We start from the raw sequence: 24,938 nt of genomic DNA on the forward strand, positions 1-24,938 counted from the left end.
AAATATTGCATCTGAAGATTATGTAGTATTATTATTTGATATAAGCTTTTGGACATAAAAATGCATTAAATTTTATCAAAAACAGAAGCAAAAGTTCTAGATTTCAGTGAAAATTCACTATGTCTCCATAGTCCAATGGTGTAAATCTGATTATCTGGTCCAATGCATTAGCCAGGACTGATCTTGAAAACACTGGTCTTAGAAACCTTTGGGAAGGGAAGACAATAAGAAAAGGTTTGAGGAAAAGGACACATGAAGTACAGTTGAAGAGAAGTTAAGAATATAAGAAAAGTTAATTTTAATATCAGGGCAGTGATATGAAGTTGCTCAAAAGTTTGGAGTGTTAGAATAAGAGCTGAGAAAATATTAGCCAGACCATATGAATTTAAGGGGCATTTAGTTACTTATGTATCTTTTAAGACACTTTATTTTAATCCAGCAATTTCTGAAAATTCAAAACCTGACAGTTTTCTGACTTCCTACTGACCAAAGTATGTATCAGTATTCATAAGCAAATGAATGCTATAACAATTAATTTAATTTTTTATCCATAAGTAGACATCATCTTTTCACTTGACAACTGCAAGTGAAGAGCCACGTGTGAAAATAAAATCTAAGATTAAAAGCACCTTTGGAGTGTGGCACAGCTGTCAGCATTTGTTATGAGAGCAATTAAGAAAAGATTTTGATAAAACACAGAAGTTGCAAAAAGAGCCATAAGAATGATTAAATTATTTTGAAACATTTTATAGTGAGACCAAAGAGATTTAGCTATTTCAGGTAACATCAGAAAGTTAACATATATTTTCTCAAAAACAGAAGACACAGTTATAGAGGATTCTTGCAAACTGCTAAAAAGCAATACAGTGTAAAGAGCAATGACTATATAAACATATGTATATATAGAAACAACTTGGAAAAACCCTTCTAGAATCTCACTGGATGTGCAAGATTCTTGCTGATGGCTTAACTGTTTAAGAGGTAAATCACATATATGAACGGAGATTCTAAGTCCTAAGAAGACTGATGTTTTGATTTAAACTAAAAAGCAAACACAAACCTAACACGGAAAACCAATCACCAATTTAATGTCTTGTAACTTAATGCATCCTCTCCACAGTATTCCTCATTCCTTTCAAGCTGCAAAGATACAGGGTTTGCTCTCATTTCTGTCCTGCTACATAGACAGCCAAATCATGCTTTGAGCTGCTAAAAATAGAGAAAGCTGCCTTATCACTGACATTTCAGAATTTTCCTGCTATGAGAGTCTTTAAACTGTCTTCAATAAACATGCCTAAACCCTCCCCAGGTGACTTTTCTCTGTAAAGGGCCATCCTTACAAGTACCTTTGCATCTTGATAGACTAGTCTCTCTGTTCAATTGCTACTTATTTAAGACTGTACTTTGGGCTTTTATCTAAGGATTAATATTAAAAGACAACAGAAATGGCGAAACTGTACACATGCCAACTGTCACTGGGAAAGATACAGACACAGAGCTCCCAGTACCCAAATAAAATTCCTCATGTATGCAAAGCACTTTCCCAGTGTCTGCAGTGTGAGCAGACCACTTTATCTTGGTTAAGTCCATTTGTCAAAATCAGTTCTGTCAGATCTCTTTTCCTCTTCTTTTTCTTTTTTCTCTCCTTTCACTTCCTTTTTTCCCCCTTCTCCTTTAATATAATCTGAGTGTTACTGTGAGAAGCAATCTCAGGAGCTTTTAATCCTGCTTAATTTCAAACACAACTCACAAAAATGTAGTTGAGTGCTTGGCATAACACACAATCATTAATCAACAGACTTATGAAAACAAAGTATAAGGAAAAATGAGATACAGGAAGATGAAAACATCAAGAAAAATAGCCAGAAATCAGGATGGCAAGATAAGACAAGACTAAGAGAAAAAATTAGGAAACTCATGGAAAATGTAAATAATGTTGTCATGGAACAACTGTACAGTTTCTACTTTTGGCATTCAAACATTATAAAGCTCCATTCACATGAAACAAAAACTTTATCCTGAAAGCCATAGTAATAAGAAGTCAGGGGCTTTTCAGTACACTGGATTGTGAAGCTGAACTGTTAAAATTCCTGACTCTGATATGTTTTTTCATTTCACAAATTATGTGGTTTAGGGTCTTTTCTGCCCATTACAAAGACTAGAATTATCTATACAACTGTTCCTTTTTTAACAGTGGCAACCCTGCAGTCACCCTTTCCTCCAGCAAACCTTCCTCCTCCCCAAAACGCCATTGTAGTGACCGTTATCCTTCTGAAAAAGAAAAAGAATTTAATTAAGTCCTTCCTTTGACTAATAATTTTTTTTAATATAAAAAAGTGAAGGAACAATCAATTTAATTCCATTTCTTTTTGCTTAAATAATCACTTGTACAAATTTATGGACATCAGCACAGGTACTCCTTTCCCCCCCTTCCCCCTCCCCCACCCCTTAGAAACACTTATTGCAGGTCTATTTACTTTTGTTTATGCATAATATTACAGTAAGGAAAGAAGTTTAGAACCACTTTGACAGGTTGAGCCATGGAAGAGAAAACAAAACCAAAAGAATATAAGAGCAGCAGTTCACAAAGTTAGGTCTAGCTCATTAATGGCTTTTTGGCCTCCTTTGAAATAAGGGCCTGTCACACCATTCTGAGATAAGGTACCAGTACAATTAATAGAATTGCTGCTGGGTTGCTATTTGTACAGTTTCTCACAGTCTGTTTGAACACATGCCAAAAAAAAGTCTCTATTTGAAGGGGACCAGAATTATTTCTGCCGATCATTCAAAGATTTTTCAGAAGGTGAATCCTGAAATTGAACCAAATGAAAAGAGACTAACAGTGACGAAAAACTAAAATATGGAAGGAATGCCTGCATAGAGGCTGATAAATGCTATTGCCATTAGAAAGGCTGTAATTTCTAGCGCCAATTAAAGTAATAGTTTTGAACCTTAAGAATGACATTTAATGCCTTTAATACATGAACTGCATGACAAAGGAGGAAAGCACTAGGTCCATTAGGCCACTTAAGCTGCTTATGTCTAAGAGACTGAACATGCCAATGAAAGGGCATCCCCTAAAAATTTCTGTAAAAGGAGAGGGGTTTAAACAAAAAAATCTACACCAACTCAAATTATGATGTTTGAGACGAATTAATGAATAATGTACCAAGCTTTGCTTAAGTCTATGAAAAAAGGCTAAAGTAAGACATACAAAATAACAAAAGTTGGAAGACTATTTGTATTATTTATGGCCACTGTATTTTGCCTCACAATGTTACAATACCAACATTAAAATAACAGGTCTATGGGAAATATTTTAGGTTCCTGAAATGTTTCCTGCAGGTCACTCATGGTATGAAATCTATTCATTTGAACCAGTGGCAAAGGTACATCTGTGCACCCTTTTAATTGTTGTGTTTACTGTAGAATTCATAGGTGCACTAAAACTGGAGGAGTTTTGGTGCTCAACAAAATATTTCTAAATGTTTTTAAAATACAAATGGAATATGAACTATTTCTTTCTCAAATATTATCACATTGATTGGATAAATCCTGAAAAGTTTAGGTATTCTAATTTGGCTGTGAGTTTATTTAGATAATAAAGTAAGGATTAATTTTGCAGAAAGGGTGTAACAGGTACAGATGCAATTGTACTAAGTCAATACAGATTAAGAATTATATTTACTGACATGCGGAATACTTAATTTTGCTGAAGCTTTATCAAACAGAAGGGAAAAATAGAGGACACCACAGGTTTTATTCTCCTTCCATTTTCACTGGCAGCTACTTGGAGATAAGCAGTCCTGTTTCTGAAAGCATCTTCCCAAGAGGCACTTGGCAGACAATGCACTGCCTGCTGACTGCCTTCATGCAGTGGGAATCGCTGCTTCCAGCCAACTGACTTCTGTACCAATTGAGAAGTCAGGCAGAGAGTATGACAAAATCGTCTCAGCAACACCCTGACAGTCACCAGTAAATCCAACTACACTGGAATGAAACAGCATTTTGGCAACTGGCTCTGCCTCCTCCTGCTCCCGCCATCACAGAACGCCTGCTCATTCCTCAACCACTTCAGCTTCCAGTGCTATACTATTTTTCTTAGTGGTTTAGGCTATCACACCAAACTCAAGAGACAGGGAAGCTGCAGTACAGTGCAAGCACATGCTCTCCCTGCCAGCTCTGCTACAAAGGTAGCCATCAGCCTGAAAGGACAGTTCCTAATGTCTTAAAACAGCATTCTGAGACAGTAGGGCTATCAAGGCAATGTAAAGTCACAGCATCAGTGTTAGACTAAACAGAAAGCCTTTTCTTGCACTTTTCCACAGAGAGCTAACTCAGAGCTTCAACATGCAAAATTTTACTCAATTGAAACTGCCAATGTATAATACTTAAGAAATTCAATATTCCATTTAAAGGTTCTTTATTTAACACACTATTTAGATACAAGCTAATTTATCAACCCCCTAGGGCAAAAAACACAAGCATACAATTGTCAACATGGAATATACACTTTAAACCTGCAATTTCATGGTATTTATCAAAAGGATAGAGAATAGCAACATTAGTAATACCACTTGGCTTTATACAATATTGCCCCAGACAGACTAACAATGTAATGAATTCAAAGTGTTCTTGTGCAGAAACATATCAGACAACATTTTTTTTTTAAACAAAGTTAAGAAATCAGTGTTTCATAGGGTACTGAGAAGTTGATTGAGGTCAGGGTTTCCACTGAGAGAAAGAATGGAAGAAACAGACAGAGAACTTGGCAAAAAATCACAAAACCGTGAGCATGTGTGGAAGACAAACTTCAAAATAAACTCAAGAAAAAAATAATGGAATTACAGATCTTTTAAAAGTAAATATGCATTATATTCTTATTAAAAATAACCTGCTCTCCATATAAGAACAAATAAGTAAGAGGCAGATACAGATGGAAAAACAAAATCTCACAAAAATAAGTTGTCAGATTTTAAATACCTCTATAAAGGAGGTTTGACAATAAAGTTTAATGTCAGCTGCACAGGAAAATATTATTCATATGAGATACAATAAAGAAAAGACAAAAGGATGGAAAGGTGTAAGCACCAGAGGAGTTTGTGTACCATGAAGTTGGATGAAGCACAATATAACAGGCTGGTGGTACTCAGCACTGGATTCTTCAAACACCGCTCATAAGCAGGGGAGAGAGGGCAGAGAAACTTGTTCAGAGCAAGGGAATTTGAAAGTATTGTGGATTTTTCTAATGTCCCTATCAATAAAGTATAAAATGTTCAGATGAAAATGCAGTAAAAGATTGACAAAAAAGGAAAAGTACTGAAAAGATTGGACAATAATTGGTGTAGGTAAATTAGAAGTATAATCCTAATTTTCTTGCAGTGTGCAGAGGAATCTGGTAGTATTACAAAGACGAGTGAATAAATAATAATTTGGCTGTTAAAGCCTGTACATCCTTCAGAAAACAACAGGGAGCCAGCACAATTCTCTTTCCCCCTCTGAGAACTGGGGAGCTCCTGCTAAAGCATGTGCTTAAAATGGTGATTAAGGTAATGAAGCCATGTGTGTGGGAACTGCGTAGTGGTGGTGGAAAAGCAGTGCTCACTGTACCCTTCTGCCTTGTGCTCAGCAACTACCCAGTATTCCTAATGCTGCCATGACAGCATGGGCTCATCTCTTCAAGTATTTACTGTCAGCTACCATCTTGGCATACTGACATTATCGCCTAAGAAATAATTGAAAAAAACAGATTATTTTGTGGGATACAATCATTCCTTTCAAACTAATCTCAAGGGATTGCTATAAGCAACAGTTGCAGAGGACTTCTTTAAAAGTGAAGCTTTAAAATACTTATTGTATGATAACAATACTGGAATGTCACAATCTTCCAGCATGTTAAATTTAGTTAAAAGCAGAGAGGACTGAAGTCTTTCATAGAGCAGCTTTAAAACGTGACATACAACCTGATTCAATGCTAGAAATGTCTGTGGATGGGATAATAGGATTACTTTTACCAACTTCTTGTTCCTGACAAAATCGTAACAACTAGAAAATAAGCCTAGGACTCTGCAGGGCTAGTACAAGGTGCAACATGTACTGGCAGTTAAATAATGCAAGTGAGTATTAGGTTGCAAAAGGCAAATGAAAGAAAACTAAAATTCTGTTAATAAAAACCTAATGATTCACTGTCATCTGGAATATTGTATTCAACTCCGGTCATTGAAGGTAAAAAAAAATTACAAAACAAGTATTTCAGAGAAATAGGAGGAGATTAATTACAACATGGAAGGTTTTGGCATCAAAAAAGATTGAATGGAGTTAGAACATCAGAGAAGAGAAGAGATGAATGAAGATGGCATGCAAAATAGAAGGTGACAGGGCAAATTATGTATCTGACTGCATTTTCCTTCCCTCTACAAAGACAAAGGAACATTAATGAAACTTTAAAAAACTGTATTTTAAACTGGAAGAGTTTGAGCACAACTCCCTCCTCCAAAATTTAGTATCTTAACATGAAGATTTAAACATAGTAGGGTTTAAAGCAGACCGGATATTTAAAAGAAAACCCTTTTTTTCCCTGAAAGCTATGCAAATTTTCAAGTTTCAGAGCAACCCCAACACGTATTGGGAGCAAAGAAAATATTTATGCTACTGGTATTTTATTTCTGAAGTTGTAAATTTCTGTTTCCAAAATATTCTTTAGGGACAACTGATGTGGGCCACTGGCCAGGGTGGAGTGCTAGTTTAATCCAGAGTCTCAGACTCCCCTCACTTCGTTATTGGTAAAACCTTTTTCACTCCACAAACCACCCATTTTCCAACCTCTTCTCTCTCTCATTCTCTTTGATGCTATGAAGCTAAATACACCTCCCACCCATGAAAATCATAAGAAAACTATCACTAAGTATTTTCTTCACATTAAAGCAATGAGTATAGCATAAAGCTTTCTCCATATAACCAGCAAAATATATTTATTGTCAAAATTTATCTCCTCTTCAACGTACTGACAAGGAAGGAGAAACAATCCTGTGATTCTCATCAAATACTTACAAGATCCTCTAATTCTTCCACTCAGTTTACCCCTCAATTTCAGAACATTTCCTTCCTTCCTTCCGTCCTTCCTTCCTCCTTCCGTCCTTCCTTCCGTCCTCCCTCCCTCCCTCCTTCCTGCACTTTTCTCTCCTTACCTTCCACTCAACAGGGAAGTGTTATTCTCTCTATGATAAGGTCAGCCTACCACTGGCTCAAATCATATCTTGTATCATATTCTTCTTTCTGAGTCACTCAAAATCTATCACTGAAGTTCAGCTCTGTCACCACACCAACATTCACTGTGTGTGCACCTGTTTAACATAAAATGATTACTAAAATTTGATTTTTTAATGTTCTATATCTTCTTACCCCTCCTGAGCAAAATACTGTGATCTGCATTTTATTTAGCCAGAACCTATGAACTAGATACAGTAGAGAGAGGTAACAGATAGTTTACACTGTCTCAGTATGGACTACATACACTGTACATATTTATATGAGCACACATATCTCTATATTTTAATGGATTATGGATCTCAAAATGTGAAAAAACCTCACTCTGGAAACTGAATGATGCCTAGCCTAGCAGGAAACATTGAGCATCAGTTTGCAATCTGTTAAATGCCTATAATCTGTTAAATGTATACTGAAGGTGGTGTGACATGGTTACTTTTACCTTCCAGGACAATAAGCTGCTAAAGAACATAACATTCCATGCTTAAAACTCAAGAGCATTTCTTACGTATCTAAGAAAAGTATAGAGGAAAAAAAGTCAGTCTTTAGTGTCTGTAATCATTGGTTAGCTCCAGTGGTTAGCACCAGAAATATAGTGAGGAATATGTGACACATACTCCCTACTTCTTTCTTGCAATATTTTTCCTCCTCTATGCACATATATGCATATATGCAAGTAAAAACGTTGATATACAGTTCATTAAGTAAACAGTTCTTCCTGGCCACTGTGAGTGGATTTTATGAAGGAGTCACTTTATTTGGAAGCAGAGGGATTTTTCTGAGAGTGGTGAAAGGTAAAATTGTTTGTACTATACAGCTGAATGACTGTATTGGTTCATGTGGGGTCAGCCAGGTCAGTATTAACAACAGTAATAATGAACTGACAGATGTGATCATTATTCACATCCTAAGAAGAAACCAGGGTAGTTCCAACCCTATAATGTTCAAAACCACAGGTCAGATATTAACAAGCCAATTAAAATCTCATTGTGGAGCCCTAGATTTAAACATTCAAGATCGTCTTGTATCATCAAAATACTCACAAGCTTTTTATTCTGAAAATTTTCTCCAACTCATTTACTTCTAGTCAGACTCCACTAACCAGGTTGTTGTCACAGCTACTTTGCCACTATTTCCCTGGAGGGAACTCCCAGCTTCCCTTCCAAAACACTGCCCCTGCCGATCCCAGAAAAGAGAGATCTTCATGTTGCTGTTCCCCTACCCATCTTGTTAGCAAGCTCACCTTTTACTTTTGCTGCTCACCTGCACAGACAACAATGCAGCAGTAACTTTCCTGCTATGCCCACACAACCTCTCAGCCACATTGCTTTTGGAGACTGTGGGCCCTATAGCACCCTTGCTATGACTCTGCTCTGCAGTCAGGACATGGTAGTACTCTGCATATGACATGTCACAGGACACTACCAGTGTTCATGCTCTTCTGTACACAGATATGTGGCATTAACACAATGACTACATTTTACTCTTGCCTTCTCAGATTAACCTCTGAGGATACTGCTTTAAGCAGAACACTTATTATTGTTCGTACAGATTGCTGATCTTTCACGCAAAGATACGCCTCTCTAGTAGCAAGTCTGATGAATAAAGTGACTAAAGGTGAGTGGCACAGTTTAACCCCAACTGGCAACTAAGCCTCACAAAGCTGCTCACTCACTCATCCCCACAATAGGATGGGGGAGAGAATCAGAAGGTTAAAACTGTGAAAACTCATGGGCTAAGACAGAGACAGTTTAATAGGTAAAGCAAAAGCTCCATGTGAAAAAGCAAAGCACAGAATTCATTTGCCACTTCCCAAAGGCAGGCAGGTGTTCAGCCATCTCCAGGAGAGCAGTTCTCTGTCATTGTAACACTGTCTTGGGAACACAAACGCCATCACTCTGAACCTCTCACCCTTGCTTCTTTCCCTGGCTTTATATGCTGAGCATGATGCCATATGGTATAGAATATCCCTTGGGTCAGTTGGGGTCAGCTGTCCCAGCTGGGTCCCCTCCCAACTCACTGTGCAGCCCAGCCTCCTCTGGTGGAATTGGGCGAGGAGCAGAAAAGCCTTGGTTCTGCGTAAGCACTGCTCAGCAGTTACAAAAACATCTCTGAATTATCAACACTATTCTCAAATCCAGAACATGGCATCATACCAGCTACTATGCAGAAAACTAACTCTATCTCACTCCAAACTAGCACAGAAAGCAAACCTGAAAGCAACAGGCTTTAGAGTCTGCAGGGAAAAGCCATTCACTTACAGAAGAGCAAGATTCCCAAACTATTTTTAAACCAATTCAGAATGCAGTTTACTCATGAAATATGAGCAGAACATAAAAAAATAACTCATAAGATAGCATAAAGGCCTTAAATGCTATCATACACCCGCATATTCTTTTTTATATCTGAAGTTGAAGGTATATACCAAAATTCCTACCCTATATAAGGCATGAATTTATACAAATAACAAAAAACTAATACACAAGAAAAAAATGTTTTCTGTAAATTAATGGAAAAATGTCAGATTACACACATTTCAGTAATGGTTTCTGGAAGGTTCGTTGGGATCTCAGTAAGGCCTTTCCCACGACAGTCCACAATGTTGTTACTACAGGTGCATGCAGTAGGGCAGTGCAAGACACTGCAGGATGGAGCCATAAAGGACTGGTGACCTGCAAAGGAAAACACAACATTTCACTTTTTGCTAAATTTAAGGCAGAACTTCTAAAATAAACATTGTAGCCTATCAGTGCTTTCAGACTGCACTAATTTAAACACACAGTTAATAGTAACATGTTGATACAACCCAGAGAGGTGAAAGACAAGTTCACAACTATTGGGCCAGCACTACATAATTTTTCAACTTCTTAGCAATAACCATTCAATATCATCTCGTTTAAGAAGACTAAGTGTGATCCATTTTTCAGGTATATTTTATTTATTGCATGTTGTTAAAAACTAATTACTGATTTATTTAGTTTTCAGAATGTTGTATAGTACTAAAAAATGCATGTCAAGAGAAACTAATGAACTTTGCTACAGGCACTGAAGGTGACCTGCCAGTTTTGTTCTGTTCTGTCAATACTTATTTGAATATGGTCCTTCAGCTATGTATTGCTTATAGACAATTTTGGAGTCTTCGTTCATTTCATGATGTTTTCATTCAGTCACACAAAAATACATAGAAGTTTTGACTTTCACTTACTCTGTTTTAGCTCATCAGACTTCTTCCTCCCACAATCTACCATTCTTTCTAACTCGGGTGGATAATTTACATGAGTTCCCTCCTGATTTCTTAGTGCTGTATGTTAAACTCGACATTTTATATTGCATTTAAACTTAATAATTTCATATTTAGGTATGTTTTAGAAAGTAAAAACTGTATTATATTTTCCTGCAAACAGATAGATTGCACATTTTAAAATATATAATGCACTCATTCTTCTATCAATTTAATGATACAGAACAGTTGTTTTGTGATGGTACAGAAAGACATAAAGGGATGGGAAAGGCACAACAGCCTTTTCTTTCTCTTTTCATTAAGTTAGGAAAAGCTAGAGACTGTTTTGAAATTCTCAAGGAAAAAAAGAAACAACTTCTTTACTATGAAACCACAATTTAACTTAAGATCTCTCTCACAGTATTTAATGTCATATATTAATATAGGAAGGGTACATTGATAATGTAAGTTGCAGCCAGCGCTATTCCCATTTAAAACTTCATATAACAACTGTCCAAGTTCTAAATTGCTGAAAAGATTTTGAGGCCAGGTTGGAAGGGGCTTTGAGCAAGCCTGTCTGGTGGAAGGTGTCCCTGGCCATGGCAGGGGAATTGGAAGTAGATGATCTTTAAGGTCCCTTCCAAGTCAAACCATTCTACGATTGTATGAGACAGACTTTTACAATATAATAACTTGATTTCACATTTATGTTTGTGCTACAAAAGTACAAACAGCTGCCAAATCTAATAACACATACTACTCTTTTTATACTATCAGGAAGGAAATGTTTCACCTACCTTTATTGAACAAAAATACAGTGATTCAGGGAGAAAATACGGTTATTCCCCTTCCTAATAATCAGCATTATAATGATCAAGTTATAAAACTGTTCTTGACACCCAGGCTCTGCAGCCATAACATTTACATGTAAGATATATGAAATTATCTTGTTAGGAAGCCTTTTAAATGTACATAAAAGCAGAATTAGTGGCAAGAATACTGTTAGCATTTGCTGTGTGAAGGTGGCAGTGCCTCACACTTTGATGTCAGAGGCTATTTAATAAGGACAGAACACTGTGCTCTCCACAAAACTCTTTTTAAAACATGGATCTGTGCGAAATTTGGCATATTTGGCAATAGGCTTCTGGGAGTTTGCAGAAAATCAACCAGTAGGAGAAACCCTGCTGAACCACTGAAAAGACAGCAATATTGAAGCTGGTTTTTAATGTTCTTGGCAAAACTTGAAATAGTGGACAAAATTTACAGAAGATTTTCCATCTGAGTGTAAAAATATTTAAATAAGAAAGATAGACTTGCCTTCTTCCTCATCTAGAAGATACAAATAAGGAAAAAAAATTGAATAGAGAAAATGTGATTAGTAATGAACTGTTAGTCATTTCATTATTTCATATAAAAAATAACCTGATGTATTAAAGCATAACAATAAAATTCAGAAAGTTACTTAGGAATTCAAAATAGTATTTAAAAGTCAGAAAATAACAAGTATATACCTGTAAAGTTTTTAAAAAAAATTCCTTACTACTAATGGCTTTATATTCTCAATCAGTACACATTTTATTTCATTTCCTGTACCTCTCCCCCTCAACTATACTTTTAGAAGTTTAGAAAATCTATGTCAATGCAATATTTACACAAAATTTGAGAGGACAGGAGCACCCCCACAAATACCTATAAAAATGATTAGGTTTTTCTTAATAAGCATTCATGCTTGGATTATGCAAAAGCTAACAACAGCCAACATGCAGTGCTAGCAGCCACCCCTGAGCTGTCAGTAGCGTGGCTCAGGCGGCCCTCGGTGGGCGAGCCTGTTTCTCTTACCGCTGCAGACAAACTCGCGCTTCTGGACCTCGGCTACGTTGTGGCCGCGGAGGTGCGAGGGCCCCATGCACTGCGTGTAGAGCCCGACCCGCGGCCGCTGCCGCAGCCAGTCCGACAGCCAGGCCAGGTGGCAATCGCAGTACAGGTTGTTGGAGTGAAGGCGGCTGCAAGGAACAGAACATGGCAACACCTTCCCATTAGGAAGGACAAACAGAAAGGCAGCCGGCTTGCCCAGCCCTCCCTTCAGCAAGCAACTATTCCAATTTAGGAATAAAATTGTTAATGAGGAACTTTTTACATATTTCATTGAAAGTCTGGGAGTTACAAGTTATTAAATAAAACTATACAAGCAGCAAAATCACTTTTTATTTGTGGTCTAATTAACCGGAAGAAAAAAGAAGGTTTCTTAATAAATTAACTTTTCTGTAGTTTCTTGTTTCTTGTCTAAAAGAAAGAAGTAAATATACAAAAGCTTGAAAGCTGACATGGGACTCTTCCATCCAGATCTATAAAAATAGTGAATAAGACAAAAATGTCTCAAGAAAATGCCCTAGAGTGGTAATATAATGTCAGCAAAAAAGGGTTAATAAAAGATTTGGTTTCCAATTAGATATATCTGTAAGTCTGGCCATTATTAGTCTCTATAGAAACAGCCTGAAAGATCCCTTTAACAGGTCAAACTCATTTTCTGCTGAAAAAGATAGAGTAATAACTCAGTATAAAGCACCTTCTTTCACATCTCTTTTCTGATTTCCTCTCTAGTTGTTTAATAGCAGAAAGTGGGATTGGCTGCTTTTGGCTGCTAGGCATCTATGTTTTAAGCAATGCCTGAAATTAAAAGACCAAATGGAAGCAAGTGATGGAATTAAGAAAGTTGTCTCTTTGTTGGTGTGATCTGACACAAGACCATGGCTCCTTGCCAAGTGGCAAAAAGCACTTTGCCATTGATAAAATATCAGACAAATGTATTCACTAAATCAGGTAAATGACTCTGGCTCTTACATTTTCTTAAACTACTGAAAAGGATGTCCATAGCTATAAATCAAATAGTTACTCAGAATCATCTATAACAGGGAAATGCCATTTCGGTCCTTTTTAGCTGATGTACTCAGCCCTAACTAAATAACTGGAAAGGAAGTGCAGGAAATTCAGATTGTAGACAAAGAGTCTAATTAATCCATTAGAAAATAAATCTGCAAAGCAACATGAAATGTGTAACCAACATAAACTAAAATATTAACTAACAATTTTCCCCCCCCATAACTGACTAGAAATCAAAGGCAATATATTTTCCTGTACTAATTCTTGGGTGGGTGCTTTGCAAATACAGCTCACAATACAGCACACTCATTCAGTGCAATCTGTGGCCAGCTGTAGGCAAGAGCACCATTGCAAATCAGAACTAATGCCACTGAAATCAATACAGTTATACAAGCATATTCTGACTGCAAAAGCAATGTTACAGCTATAATCCAGGACAATGTGTGTCCAGTTTATTTTGTTTCTAAAATATATTTTCAGAAAATGAAATATCCTAACCAAAGAAAACATAAATATAGCTAATTTGATTAACTCTATTTTATGGTTCAAAAGAGAAACTGTATTTGAAAGTTTGAAAGAAGTACAGAATGCACATTTTCAAGACTCAGGCCTGCAAGAACAGAATGAAATTCTATTATCAAAATCTAGCTGAAGTCACCAAAAGCCCATGGTCAGCATTATTTAAGTACTCTCATATTTGTCCAAGCAAGAATAGTTGCAATTCTGTTATGAAAGCAACAGAACTGCTCACCTGTGTGAAGTTTCTTCAGTGACATGTCATACATTAACCTGGATGAACAGTCCTACTGATTTCAGAACAGTTATGCAACCCAGCATGGGTAAAAGAAACTAGACAGGTTTTTTGTAAAAGTAGTTTTTTAACACTAACAGCTACTTTTGGGCTCTGATAGAAACATCCCATTAATTTTTAATTCCCACTTCACTGGAAAATCTGTTTGAAAGTGAGTCTCTGGACTAAACCTGGTTTTGCCAGTCAACAGGATCTAGATTTATTTGTAGTCAGTATAAACATACCAAAACATAATTCCAGCCTGTATGACTTGCATACATATTCTTTTCCCTTTGCTTTGTTTTAGAAGCCTGAAGTGTTCCTCTGTGAAAGTCATAACCTCTAAAAATGAGGACCTTATTGTAAATGCTGACACAACTTTAATTATAATAGCACTACTGGATGATGCTATAATTTTATGTTACAAAGAATGTTGGCAAGCCAGTTTAGTTTAATTAGGTCTGCTAGCAGTATGGTAATAAAAGCATAAAGATTTCCCATTTATCACGTCTGACAATCAATCAAAGAATCTCCAATGTTCCTAAATGAAATGTGACCCATTCAATAGCTGAAAGTAAAACAAATTTTTGACTTTCAAAAAACATCAATTTATTTCTCCATATAGCTGTAATATGTAAAAAGAATTCCCCCTGCCTTCATCTTTTTTTTGGTTAGAAGGTGAAGCTTTTCTGTGACTGAATACAGCACTGTGGGAATACCATTTGGGAAGAGGGCACGAAACCGTTTTTATAGACTTATTCATCTCATATCCTAAAAAAGTTGATGGAAAAGGATACAACTGCTTCTTTATCTCCTGAGCCCCAAGTATAGCTTTGGGGTCACTTGTTAGGTTTACGTTTCAGAATTAGCTTCCATAGACGCACACACAGTCTTCACGCTCGTCAACCTCATGAGACATCAATATTTTTTATTTGAGCTTATGCTTGCTTTGCCTGTATATGTATTTATAGATCCCTGACAAAACTTAATAGAGGTAAAAATAAAATATTGAACTGATAAAAAGGGCAGCCAGTTTCAGTGGGACTACTCACAATGTTCTGAGTTTGGGCATATGGTTGAAACTTGCCACAGACAGTCGAGTGATGTTGTTATTGTTGAGAGTGCTGCAAAGCCAAGAAGAAGTACATTAACATGTTAAGAGTTTTGTCACATTTAAAAAAGGCACAGCTAATGAAAGTCATGGGTACTGCTTTTAAGGATGGGTATCAGGAAAAACCCCATATTTTTAGTTATATTTTTCCTCCTTGTTGAATCCCTAACAAAATACCACAGTTTTACCATTACCTGTCCTAAGTAAGAGGTCGCATTAGCCTATGATTCACTCAAAAGGAACTCCCACCATATTGATAACATCTATGGCATTCAAGCCAAACTTGACATCCTGAGGTAAAAAACAGAGTCCTTGGAGAAAATGTCTTGGTTCTAGGATGGTTCTAGGATGCTGATTTCTCTTTCTAGCTTCTGAGAGTCTGTTTTTTGACAGATGATACAAGAGCTGAATGGTTTTTCCCAAGAATTTTAGGAAAACAAAATGGACTGCACTTAGGTTTTATATGGAATGAGTTGCTATAAATGATCCAGAGCTGCATGAACAATGGGGGAGTTTCCAATATGATAGAAGGAGTCAGGAATTATAACACTTTAACAAACTAGCAATTTAAATTTTAGACAAGGTGTTGGGAAATTGAGATAGGAACTAGAAACAAATCTTAGCCAATTCTTGGCTACACAGGCCCGTTATACTCAGTAAGTGTAGCTTGTAAAGATTCAGAAACTTTATGAATTAACTTGCAGTTAAATATTGTCTTTAGGCTGCAAATAAAATGCAAACAAGCTTTACTCCAGAAAAAGGAAGCAAGCAACAGAATTGACAGATTTGACTTAAAGATTACTCATTTGAGCAGAATGGAGAATGAGCTCTATGTAACTAAAACAGTAATAAATAACTCCACCGAAAAAATCTATTCTCACTTTTGAAACAGAAAGTATTTTCCTTTTTCCTTTTGTTTTTTTAAAGCAAAAACTGTAATTTGTACCTATTTTGAACACATTTTTAAGTACTGTCTGATCTTGAAACACAGAAAGGTAAATTCACAGCACCCTGACCAGGATCAGGCTATATATCTCCACATTAACCAAGCAATTATTTACTGGTGCAATGTGCTGCATTTTACCTTTGTGTGCTTACTCATTCCATGTACAAAATCTTTCCTTCGCTGTGCATAAGGGATCTCCCCTGTGGGTTCTTAGGGATACATAAACAGAGAGAAGAATAATTGATAAAAAGATAAAAAAAACCAAAATGAAACAAATAAATAGGGGAATTGTGGCCCTTTTCAAAACATAACAAAAATGAAACAACAAAAAATGGCCATGCACAAACGGTGTCTTAATGAATAAATGTCAGTAAATTGTGGCAGAGTTTTCTTACAATGTTCACATGGTAAATGATGGCTCCCACAGTTCTTCCTGCATAACTTCTTACAAGATTTTAAAAGCTTATCTTATCATTGAAGGGGAGGGAAATCAGTCCATATTTCCACAGCTGTTAAGAGAAGGCAAATCTACAAATGTTTTAATTTCCAATTTTGACTGCTTGATGTTTGCCTTGCTATTTTGTATATATGAGCTATTAATTTATTTTTGCAAGAGTAAAAAAATTAAAAATAGGAATAGATGTAGGGAATACATAAGGAATTAAATGATTTTTATAGCTATTTCTCTATAATGATAAAAATGCTTGATTTCATTACAGACATGTAATTAAAAAAATTTGGCTCAATACTTTTACCTAAGTGTTACATACTATAGCAAAGAATTTGATGACTGACTTTTTTTTTCTATTTTGTAGACACTTTCCTTTTTTTTAACATGTCAGCATTATATTTTTCTCATAGTCTGTTTCCCAAATACAGCAGATTTCCCATTAAAAAAAAAAAAAAAAAAAAGACAAAGGAAAACTAAAATTTCACAGAAATTCATGGGGAGGAATATTCAGGCTATTTTGTATCTTTAACACTAACAGCCTCTAAAATTCTACAGTTATTTAACCAAGATATAAAGACTTGTTATTTAGGTAAGTGTTTCAAATTGTCACTAAACAGGATTACAACCTATTTAAAAGCTCAAAAAACTCAAACTTGGAGTTTGAAGTAATATCCACTGTCTGTGCTTAGTTAGAATAAGTGACTCCAAATGAAAACGATATGCATAGCCTTATTTGCTACTCAGTGTATATACAGTACGGTCTGATCTACACATCTTACATTCTTTAAGCCATATTGTAAAGGAAGCTTAATTAGATACAAAGTCTTCAGTTCTGTTTGGAATATCTATCTCAATTTCTTAAAAAGCCATGAATCTGTACATTATTTTTATCACATAACATAAATCAAAATAGCAAACATTTAGTTGTATATTTGAACAACCTATTAGTCTATTATGCTATGTATATTCATTCACAAAAATTCTATCTACTTTTCAGCAGGCTATTATTTCAGAGGCTTCTTCCTTCTTTTTTCCACTCATTGAAATCAGTGTAAAAATTCTACTCCTGACCTATACTGCAAGGATGACCTTTTAAGAACACTAAAATTGCAAGCATTAAAAAATGCAGAAAACATTTCATTTCTTTTTTTTCTTTAATAAATATGTAACCCTTGCACTTGTAAAGAAAGGCTCATATTAAAAAAAAAAAAAACAACCAAAACAAAACCGTAATAAGTAGATTAAGCCATTACTGGAAAAAATATTCTGCCACATATATGAGTTCCAAATGTAAAAATCTCAGAGAACATCACATTTACTGATGGACAACTAATCATCAACTTAACAATTAGATGTAGTATTGAACCTACACTATATTTTACATGGCTTTATACCAGAGAGTTAACAACAGGCTTGTTATTATGTGATTGCAAAGTAAAAAAATATCAAATTTGGCTGCCAGTTTCATTCACTCACAAGTAAAACCAACTAGTGTTTAATAATAAAAAACTTTTACCACCAGCTACTCACATACTCTTCGGTTTCTTAGACATGTAGACACTAGCTATTGCCAGAGAAGCTTCTGTTCTTCAGAATATTTTAAAAAAACCTCAAAAACCCAAACACAACAAAACCTTCCTCACCCTCCTCAAGTTGTGATTTATCAGGTGTGATTCAAATTAACATGAAGTAACTCACTTATACACAAATTCTTTCACTTCTCTTAATGAAGAAAATCCAGAAAAAAATGTGTCATTTTGACTGACAGAGCAAGTATTTCAGGAATGTGTCCTGTGCCTCAGATTCTTTGAGAACTAAGGCACTTTGCTCATTACAGTAACTATTCTCAGATGATAATTTTGTTACCTTTAACCTCACTGATAGCCACTTGAAGAAAGTGAAAAAAAAAGTATGCAAAGAAGAGTTGCAACAATAATCTTCTGTGACACAAAAAAAGATTTTCCTACACATACAAATGTATTTATGCACATAAAACTTAAAATGTTTTAAAAGGAAGCCATTAACATGGACATGATAAATATCTTAACATATAGCAGTAGTGTTTGCTAGAAAGTGCCTCTTTGAAAACATCCAGATTGTCAAATAGATATAGCATATTGCTCCTTACACTGAGTGTGAAAGATCAAATTGATGTTGAGTATACAACAAAAGCAATCCTGAAAATGTTCAGCACATCAACAGTAATGGATAATTTACAAAATTAATTGGGTTCATTAATACTGCTGCCCTCCCCCATTTTAAAATGAAATATATTCTTTTCTTACAGTATCTGCCAGTGGCTTTTTAAATTATTATTATTATTATGTTTAATGGCTGTCTTGGAGAGTAAAGGAGTATCTCTGCCTCTCCATATCTTCTTACCATTTTATAGCACATTGCAGTGGATTATTTTAAGACATCTTTTCACTAGACCATCCTGACACCAGGCTGCAGCTTGCAGATAAGCTTCTACATTAGTACTCCCCAGATGCTGAGCTCTTGCTACAAGTAAGAGATACAAGGAATACTTACAGCACTTCCAGGTCACGCAGAGCCCTAAATGCCCCATCTTCAATACAGCTGATCTGGTTGTAATCCAGTTGCCTGTTAAACAGATTAGGAAGGCATTTGTAAGGGAGAGGCACGCTGGCAAGGAGAGGTGTAAGGGAAGCCTCCCAAAGGGGTGGCAGAGCCAGGCCATGCGAACAGAAAGGCTCTGGCCATCCCTGCCGCCCGCTCGAGGCTGTCGCACGGCGCTGGCCTGCACGCTGCCACAGAAATCCCTTTTTGTTCTCAACTGTCTGCGCAAAACAGCAGCACTGGGAAAGCTCCAGTAAATAATAACTGCACCTTATATTAAATGCCAAAGGAATGCAATTTCATTACATCAAGAAAAGCTATCCATTAAAAGCTCTCAGCGTCATCTTGCTGAAACAATTTCATTAAGGTAAAGGACGGTAAATCACTTAATGTCACACGCATCCCCTCGGTGACCTAACAGAATCCATTTATCAGAGCAGCCCAGCTGCATGTTAATTCCACCCGCCGCGGCAGAGACCAGGGACAGACACGAGTTTTAGGGGTCTCCCTGTGTGTGTGCATGCCTGGAGCGGGTGGGAGGTGTTACCCCCAGGCATGCGGGGGCTTTAGAATAATTACCTCCTGGAATATGTCTACATGTAAAAATAACAGTGTCTGAGGCATTTCCAGACTTGTTTACTTATCTCCTTTAAATTCTGCTCCAAATGAAAGTAGTGTTTCTGCTGTAACCTTCAGTATCTGGTTTTCTATGGACTTTGTGCTGTCTGCAATTATATGCAGACAGTATGTTGTAATGGAGCACTTGAATTCTAGACATAAAACTCAGCAATCCATCCCATACATTATTAATCCTTAAGTATTAAGATATGAAAAATTTAGATTCATTTCTCTGAAGAATATTATTACCTTTTCAATTCAAAACATTGATACAGCACTTATAGACCAATTAAAAATGTCTGCTTAAATTAACAACTGTGCAAGTATGAAATCACACTTTCTTGACTGATAAAAGCTTTCCCTATAAATACTGAAATGTCTTATGCATTTCAGGGCATGACTTGCAAAGCAAAGATGATAAAAACTCACTTTAAAACTTCTCCAAGCTGGTAGCTTGTCAGTGTCAAATAATATACATGAGTAAATGTGTGTGAACAATACTAAGAAAATGAACAAAATACAAATGAACTCTGCCCTTCTGTCTTCAATTATATATTAGCTAGCAGGGCTAATGACACTTTTACTAAAGCATTTTCTGTGATTCTTGTGAATCCATGATAACATTTTACTTTATTAATAAATCATCACACCCACTGCTGAACGTAGTACCAACTTCTATAAAGTTCTTCTAGTTTCATCTGAATTACTACCACAAGGGAATAAAATATTGTCATAATTGTAACAGTGCCTGTGTTTCTGTGTACTGAAAGTTAAATGCAAACTATCAGATGCTGAATATAATATTTAATCATTTTGGTGCAATGTTACAACACCAGTGCTGCAGTGTTGGAATATTTAAGTCTACTTTCTAAGGCTTCTTCAATTTTTACTAATGAATTTCATTTAACAATTAAGCTAATAGCCTTTTTATTTTAAAGAGGTAAAATATATACACAGTACAATTCTCTAACCTCTCAAACAATTTATCAAAGCTATTTAAATTACTACAATGGCATGAAATGTTACCCTTGACACAATACAAAAGAGAAATTGTTTCCAGACAAATTGGAAAAATCTTTTAATGCTATCAAATTTGCCTAATGCAGTCTGCAGGTTAATCTGTAAAAGGGTGAGCTGTATGTTTGCCCATATCTTATTATCCTTAGCTGTCAATGTATAAATCAGTGCTGACACAGCTTCTTCTAAATCATCCATATTATACACAAAGGAAAATCTTTTAAAGCAGAGAAAGCACTTGAGCAAATCTTGTCCTACACAAACTGAAAGGCAGATGTCTTCCACTAGACTGTCAGCAGTTGCGGTGATCCTGAAAACTTTTGGACTTCTTCCTTTAATGAGTCACCATGATCGCTACCTTAGTGAAGGGTGAGTTGTTACCATTTAAACCGTCTTACTCTGTTTGCACTGAACTAATGGATTGGTTTCAGTTTGAGGAAGGGAAGTTTGCAGATGGGAGAGAAAAAATATTCCCTCGCTTTAAAAATTACTGTCTTTGAAAGATGCATTCATCTTTATGTTTTAGATTATCTCCCATCAGTTACACTCATGATATAAAAATGATTAGACACACACCATGAAGAGCAATTGGTGTGATATATATATTTTTGTTTTTCTAAGCTATGAAAAGGACATGATTTTGAAGACTGTGTGACTGGTTTGAATAGCAATTTATGGTAAAAGTAAAGGTTAAGGGTAAGGATACCTACACTGCATATATGACCCAAACAGAAAGTTAGGCAGTATTCCACAACCAGCATAACATTAACTTATGATGTCCTTCTAACAGATATACTGAAGAAGTCTGATTGGGTTTTTTGATTAAAAAGAAATACTCAATAGCAAGTATGTATTAAGATATGTCTTAAGACATAAGCAAGAATACTAGAAATTAAAAAGTACATATTTATCTATTTTTATGTTATGCTTTACAGTTTATTTTAAACATGACTTTCAAAACTACACAATAAAGATCTCCAGTATCATAACAAAACCTTTCTCACCACTAAGCTACTGAGGATACTAATAACCCTAATTCCATTTTAGAAAGCCTTTTTTTCCAAAAGAGCTGCTTTTCTTCTTTTCAAATTATTAGAACACTCTGAGAACCGAAGCTGACCAGACATGGACCAGCAGCTCTGGCCCATTCTCATCCTTCCCCTCTCCCCAGTTTCTCTTCATCATATTCCTGCCTGCTCCATCTCCATTTTGGATCTTTTCTGTGTGGGATCTCTCCATGCTTTTGTAAAGTTGCTGTTCCTTTCTGCCTCCAACATTCACAAAGCTTCGGCAGTGCCATTCCTGTGAAGCTCATAAAATACCAAACACCAGTTGTCACGTCCAAAATCTTTCCATAATCACAAAGAACCAACTGGACTTTGCACCCATGTCTGCAGCATTACCTGGGTATTTCATATACTTACTAACCTACTGCTACTTAAAATGTCAACGTTTTTGTGAGTTCAGCAATAAGAACTAGTAAGAATAATAAGCATTCAACTAATAATAAAATGTCTGCTTTAAAATGTTTTCTATTTATTGCTCTTGTGGATATATCCTATGCTGTAGAAACATGCTGCTAACTTATATTTTCTTCCCTTCTGGCATATGTTGTCTACCAGATAATGACAAATAAGTAAATATACTTTGTTATCCCTCAAGTAGAACATTTAATGACTAACAGAAGTTGCATACATTTAAAAACTACTACCCTCGTACAGGCAAAATCCGTCATCTGACTCTTGACAGAGAAAACCTTCTTTACTCATTCCTAGAGGGTTAAAAGTTGGGACAATTCAAACAATTGTCTGGTTTACTCTCCTGTTCTTCACAGTTTGAGGACACTTTGTGGTCCCATGCTAGAGAGCTACTTTTTACAACAGAACTGAGTTATGTTTCCTATTTCTTACTTCTCAATTTCAGTTTCAAGACAAATCAATAATAATTTCAGAGGAATTAGTCAAAAATGATGTAAACAAAATTATGCCAGAATTTATTCTGTTTTTATCAAATGTCAAAGAACTGCTTGTTTCCCATGACTATTACTATTTACATCCAAGTAACCCATACTTGCTGAACAAACTAGAAGAAAAAGGAGAACAGATCTATAGTTCAGGTGCTTAATCCCCTAAAAATTGTCTAGCACTCAACTTGGTTAATCCCAGAATTATTTTATATTGTAAAATAACAAAAAAAAGTAAAAATGAAACAGAAGAATATCATCAAAAGGAGAATGTGTACAAGATGAACAATCTGTATATTAAATGATTCAAAAGATACGATCACATTATTAAGAAATAATTTTTAAAAGAAAACGAAACTCTAAAAATAGTATTGAAATGCTATTTATTTTAACAGTCAGTAAGAACAAGGGGTTTTTTTTTGCCAAAGGCTCACCAAAGGATCACCAACCTGCTTGGGAACAAGAGGTTTAGGAGGCACTAGAAAACTGTACCTATTCTTTCCTTCATGGCTTTAGAGCTATTTTTTATTATAACAAAAATCTTAGGCATACACAGAATATATTTCACTAACACCCTGTGAAAATCCTTCTTGATGTAAACTTGAAATGCAGGTGGCTAGCGGTCCAGTTGAGATTCTCAGTAAGAGCAAGCATGAGAAATATTGAATTCTAGATTCTTTAAACATATCTTAGACAAGTGATGCATTTGGAACAGCACTTGTACAAATGAATAGACAACTATACTTCCAGTTGCAGTGGAATTTTATGCGTGATCTTAGAAGAAATAAGTAATTAGAACAGCTTCAGCAGGAAACTATTTTTCAACTACTAATATCTGAAATTAAAAAAAGTCCAATCATTCCCAAAAAAAGATTAATACAAAATTCATTTATATCCTTAGTGGCAGTTTTAAATGTTTCAAAATCAGCATAAAAGAGGCATCAGGGCAACAAGTAATACCGATCAAGGTTTTGGAGAAAGATTAGTAAAATGGGAAGGACTTTGATTGGAGGCTGCTGACTGTCTCCCTCTTCACTAATTCTTCATTTTCCCAGGCAATTTAATGGGTGAAGCTACTACATTGCCCTGCAGCCTTTATCCCTGGCATGACAGCTACAGTCTCCCCTGCTTGCTGGGAATGAATGGAACCAAATAAACACAAAGAAGAGAGGAGTCGAAAGAAAGGCCAAGGGCATGACAAGAAAAACAGGGCACAAGATCCTTGCATGAGATATGATGAAAATGTGCCCTGCTGTTTTTGGTAACATTTAAAATTGCATATATTTAGAGCACAATTCCACCATGATATTTGTATATTCCTTTCCATCCTCTGCCAAGTATTGATTACACAGAGAAAGAGAAAATTGGAATCTTATAAAATTTTACACACTTGAAATGGAAAAGTCATAATGTCAAAATCTACTCAAAGGGAGAGCATAGCACTATTGTTCTTTCAGTGGTGTCTTACACCTTTATGTAACTGAGTTATTTTTCTTCCTAATTCAACCAGCTTCAAAAAAAACCACCCCATCCAAGCTTACAATCTGGGCACCTAAAGCGTTTTCTTACCATATCAAATATAAACAAAATTCCTGAGGTTGGGAAAATTTAGAACATCTTTCACATCCAGTGTGTGTGCTATATCACCAGGGATGGTTATGACACCTTCATTAACATGTATATTAACAAAATTGTGTTTATTTTCCCATTTAGATGATAATTTCTCTTTATTTTTTTAAAAAGTGGGTGCCACTGTGTTCTCTGAAGAATCTAATGTCTTGGTGAATACTTTTCTCCCTGAAAAATTAGCAAGTTAAGGGTAACTTTCAGAATTATATTTCCAAAATTTCACGTTTATTTCTCTCAAGTTGCAGATGAGTAGCTATACTTACAGTGTATTACTCTAAGTCATTCAAGAATAATTCCTTGAATAGAAAAATTGAGACTTTGACACATTGCAGCTATTTTGTTTTCCTACATTTGAACAGCCAAAATAATGGATACTGGTTTTATAGTTTGGAGAACTACTACAACATGCGCTTCCCTCATTTTTTGTCGCTTTTACTGAAAGCTTAACGCTTTACAAACATCTGTGC

At 35.8% G+C, this 24,938-nt stretch overlaps 1 protein-coding gene across 19 annotated transcripts in view; it reads right to left on the reverse strand.

Moving 5' to 3' along the window:
- SLIT2 (slit guidance ligand 2) overlaps positions 1 to 24,938 on the reverse strand; it is a 263,309-nt gene that overhangs the window by 83,594 nt on the left and 154,777 nt on the right. For 14 of the 19 annotated variants that reach the window (XM_039550993.1, XM_039550987.1, XM_039550975.1 and 11 more), the window contains exons 6-10: positions 19,197 to 19,268; positions 15,209 to 15,280; positions 12,326 to 12,489; positions 11,804 to 11,815; positions 9,800 to 9,938 (exon numbers count right to left, since the gene is read on the reverse strand). In XM_039550993.1, coding sequence (XP_039406927.1) covers positions 9,800 to 9,938; positions 11,804 to 11,815; positions 12,326 to 12,489; positions 15,209 to 15,280; positions 19,197 to 19,268 — 459 coding nt within the window. The remainder of the gene's footprint in view (positions 1 to 9,799; positions 9,939 to 11,803; positions 11,816 to 12,325; positions 12,490 to 15,208; positions 15,281 to 19,196; positions 19,269 to 24,938) is intronic. The other 5 variants (XM_039550983.1, XM_039550986.1, XM_039550977.1 and 2 more) reach the window with 1 other exon arrangement.

Source organism: Corvus cornix, chromosome 4, assembly GCF_000738735.6.
Source record: "Corvus cornix cornix isolate S_Up_H32 chromosome 4, ASM73873v5, whole genome shotgun sequence".
In the NCBI taxonomy this organism is placed as follows: domain Eukaryota; kingdom Metazoa; phylum Chordata; class Aves; order Passeriformes; family Corvidae; genus Corvus; species Corvus cornix.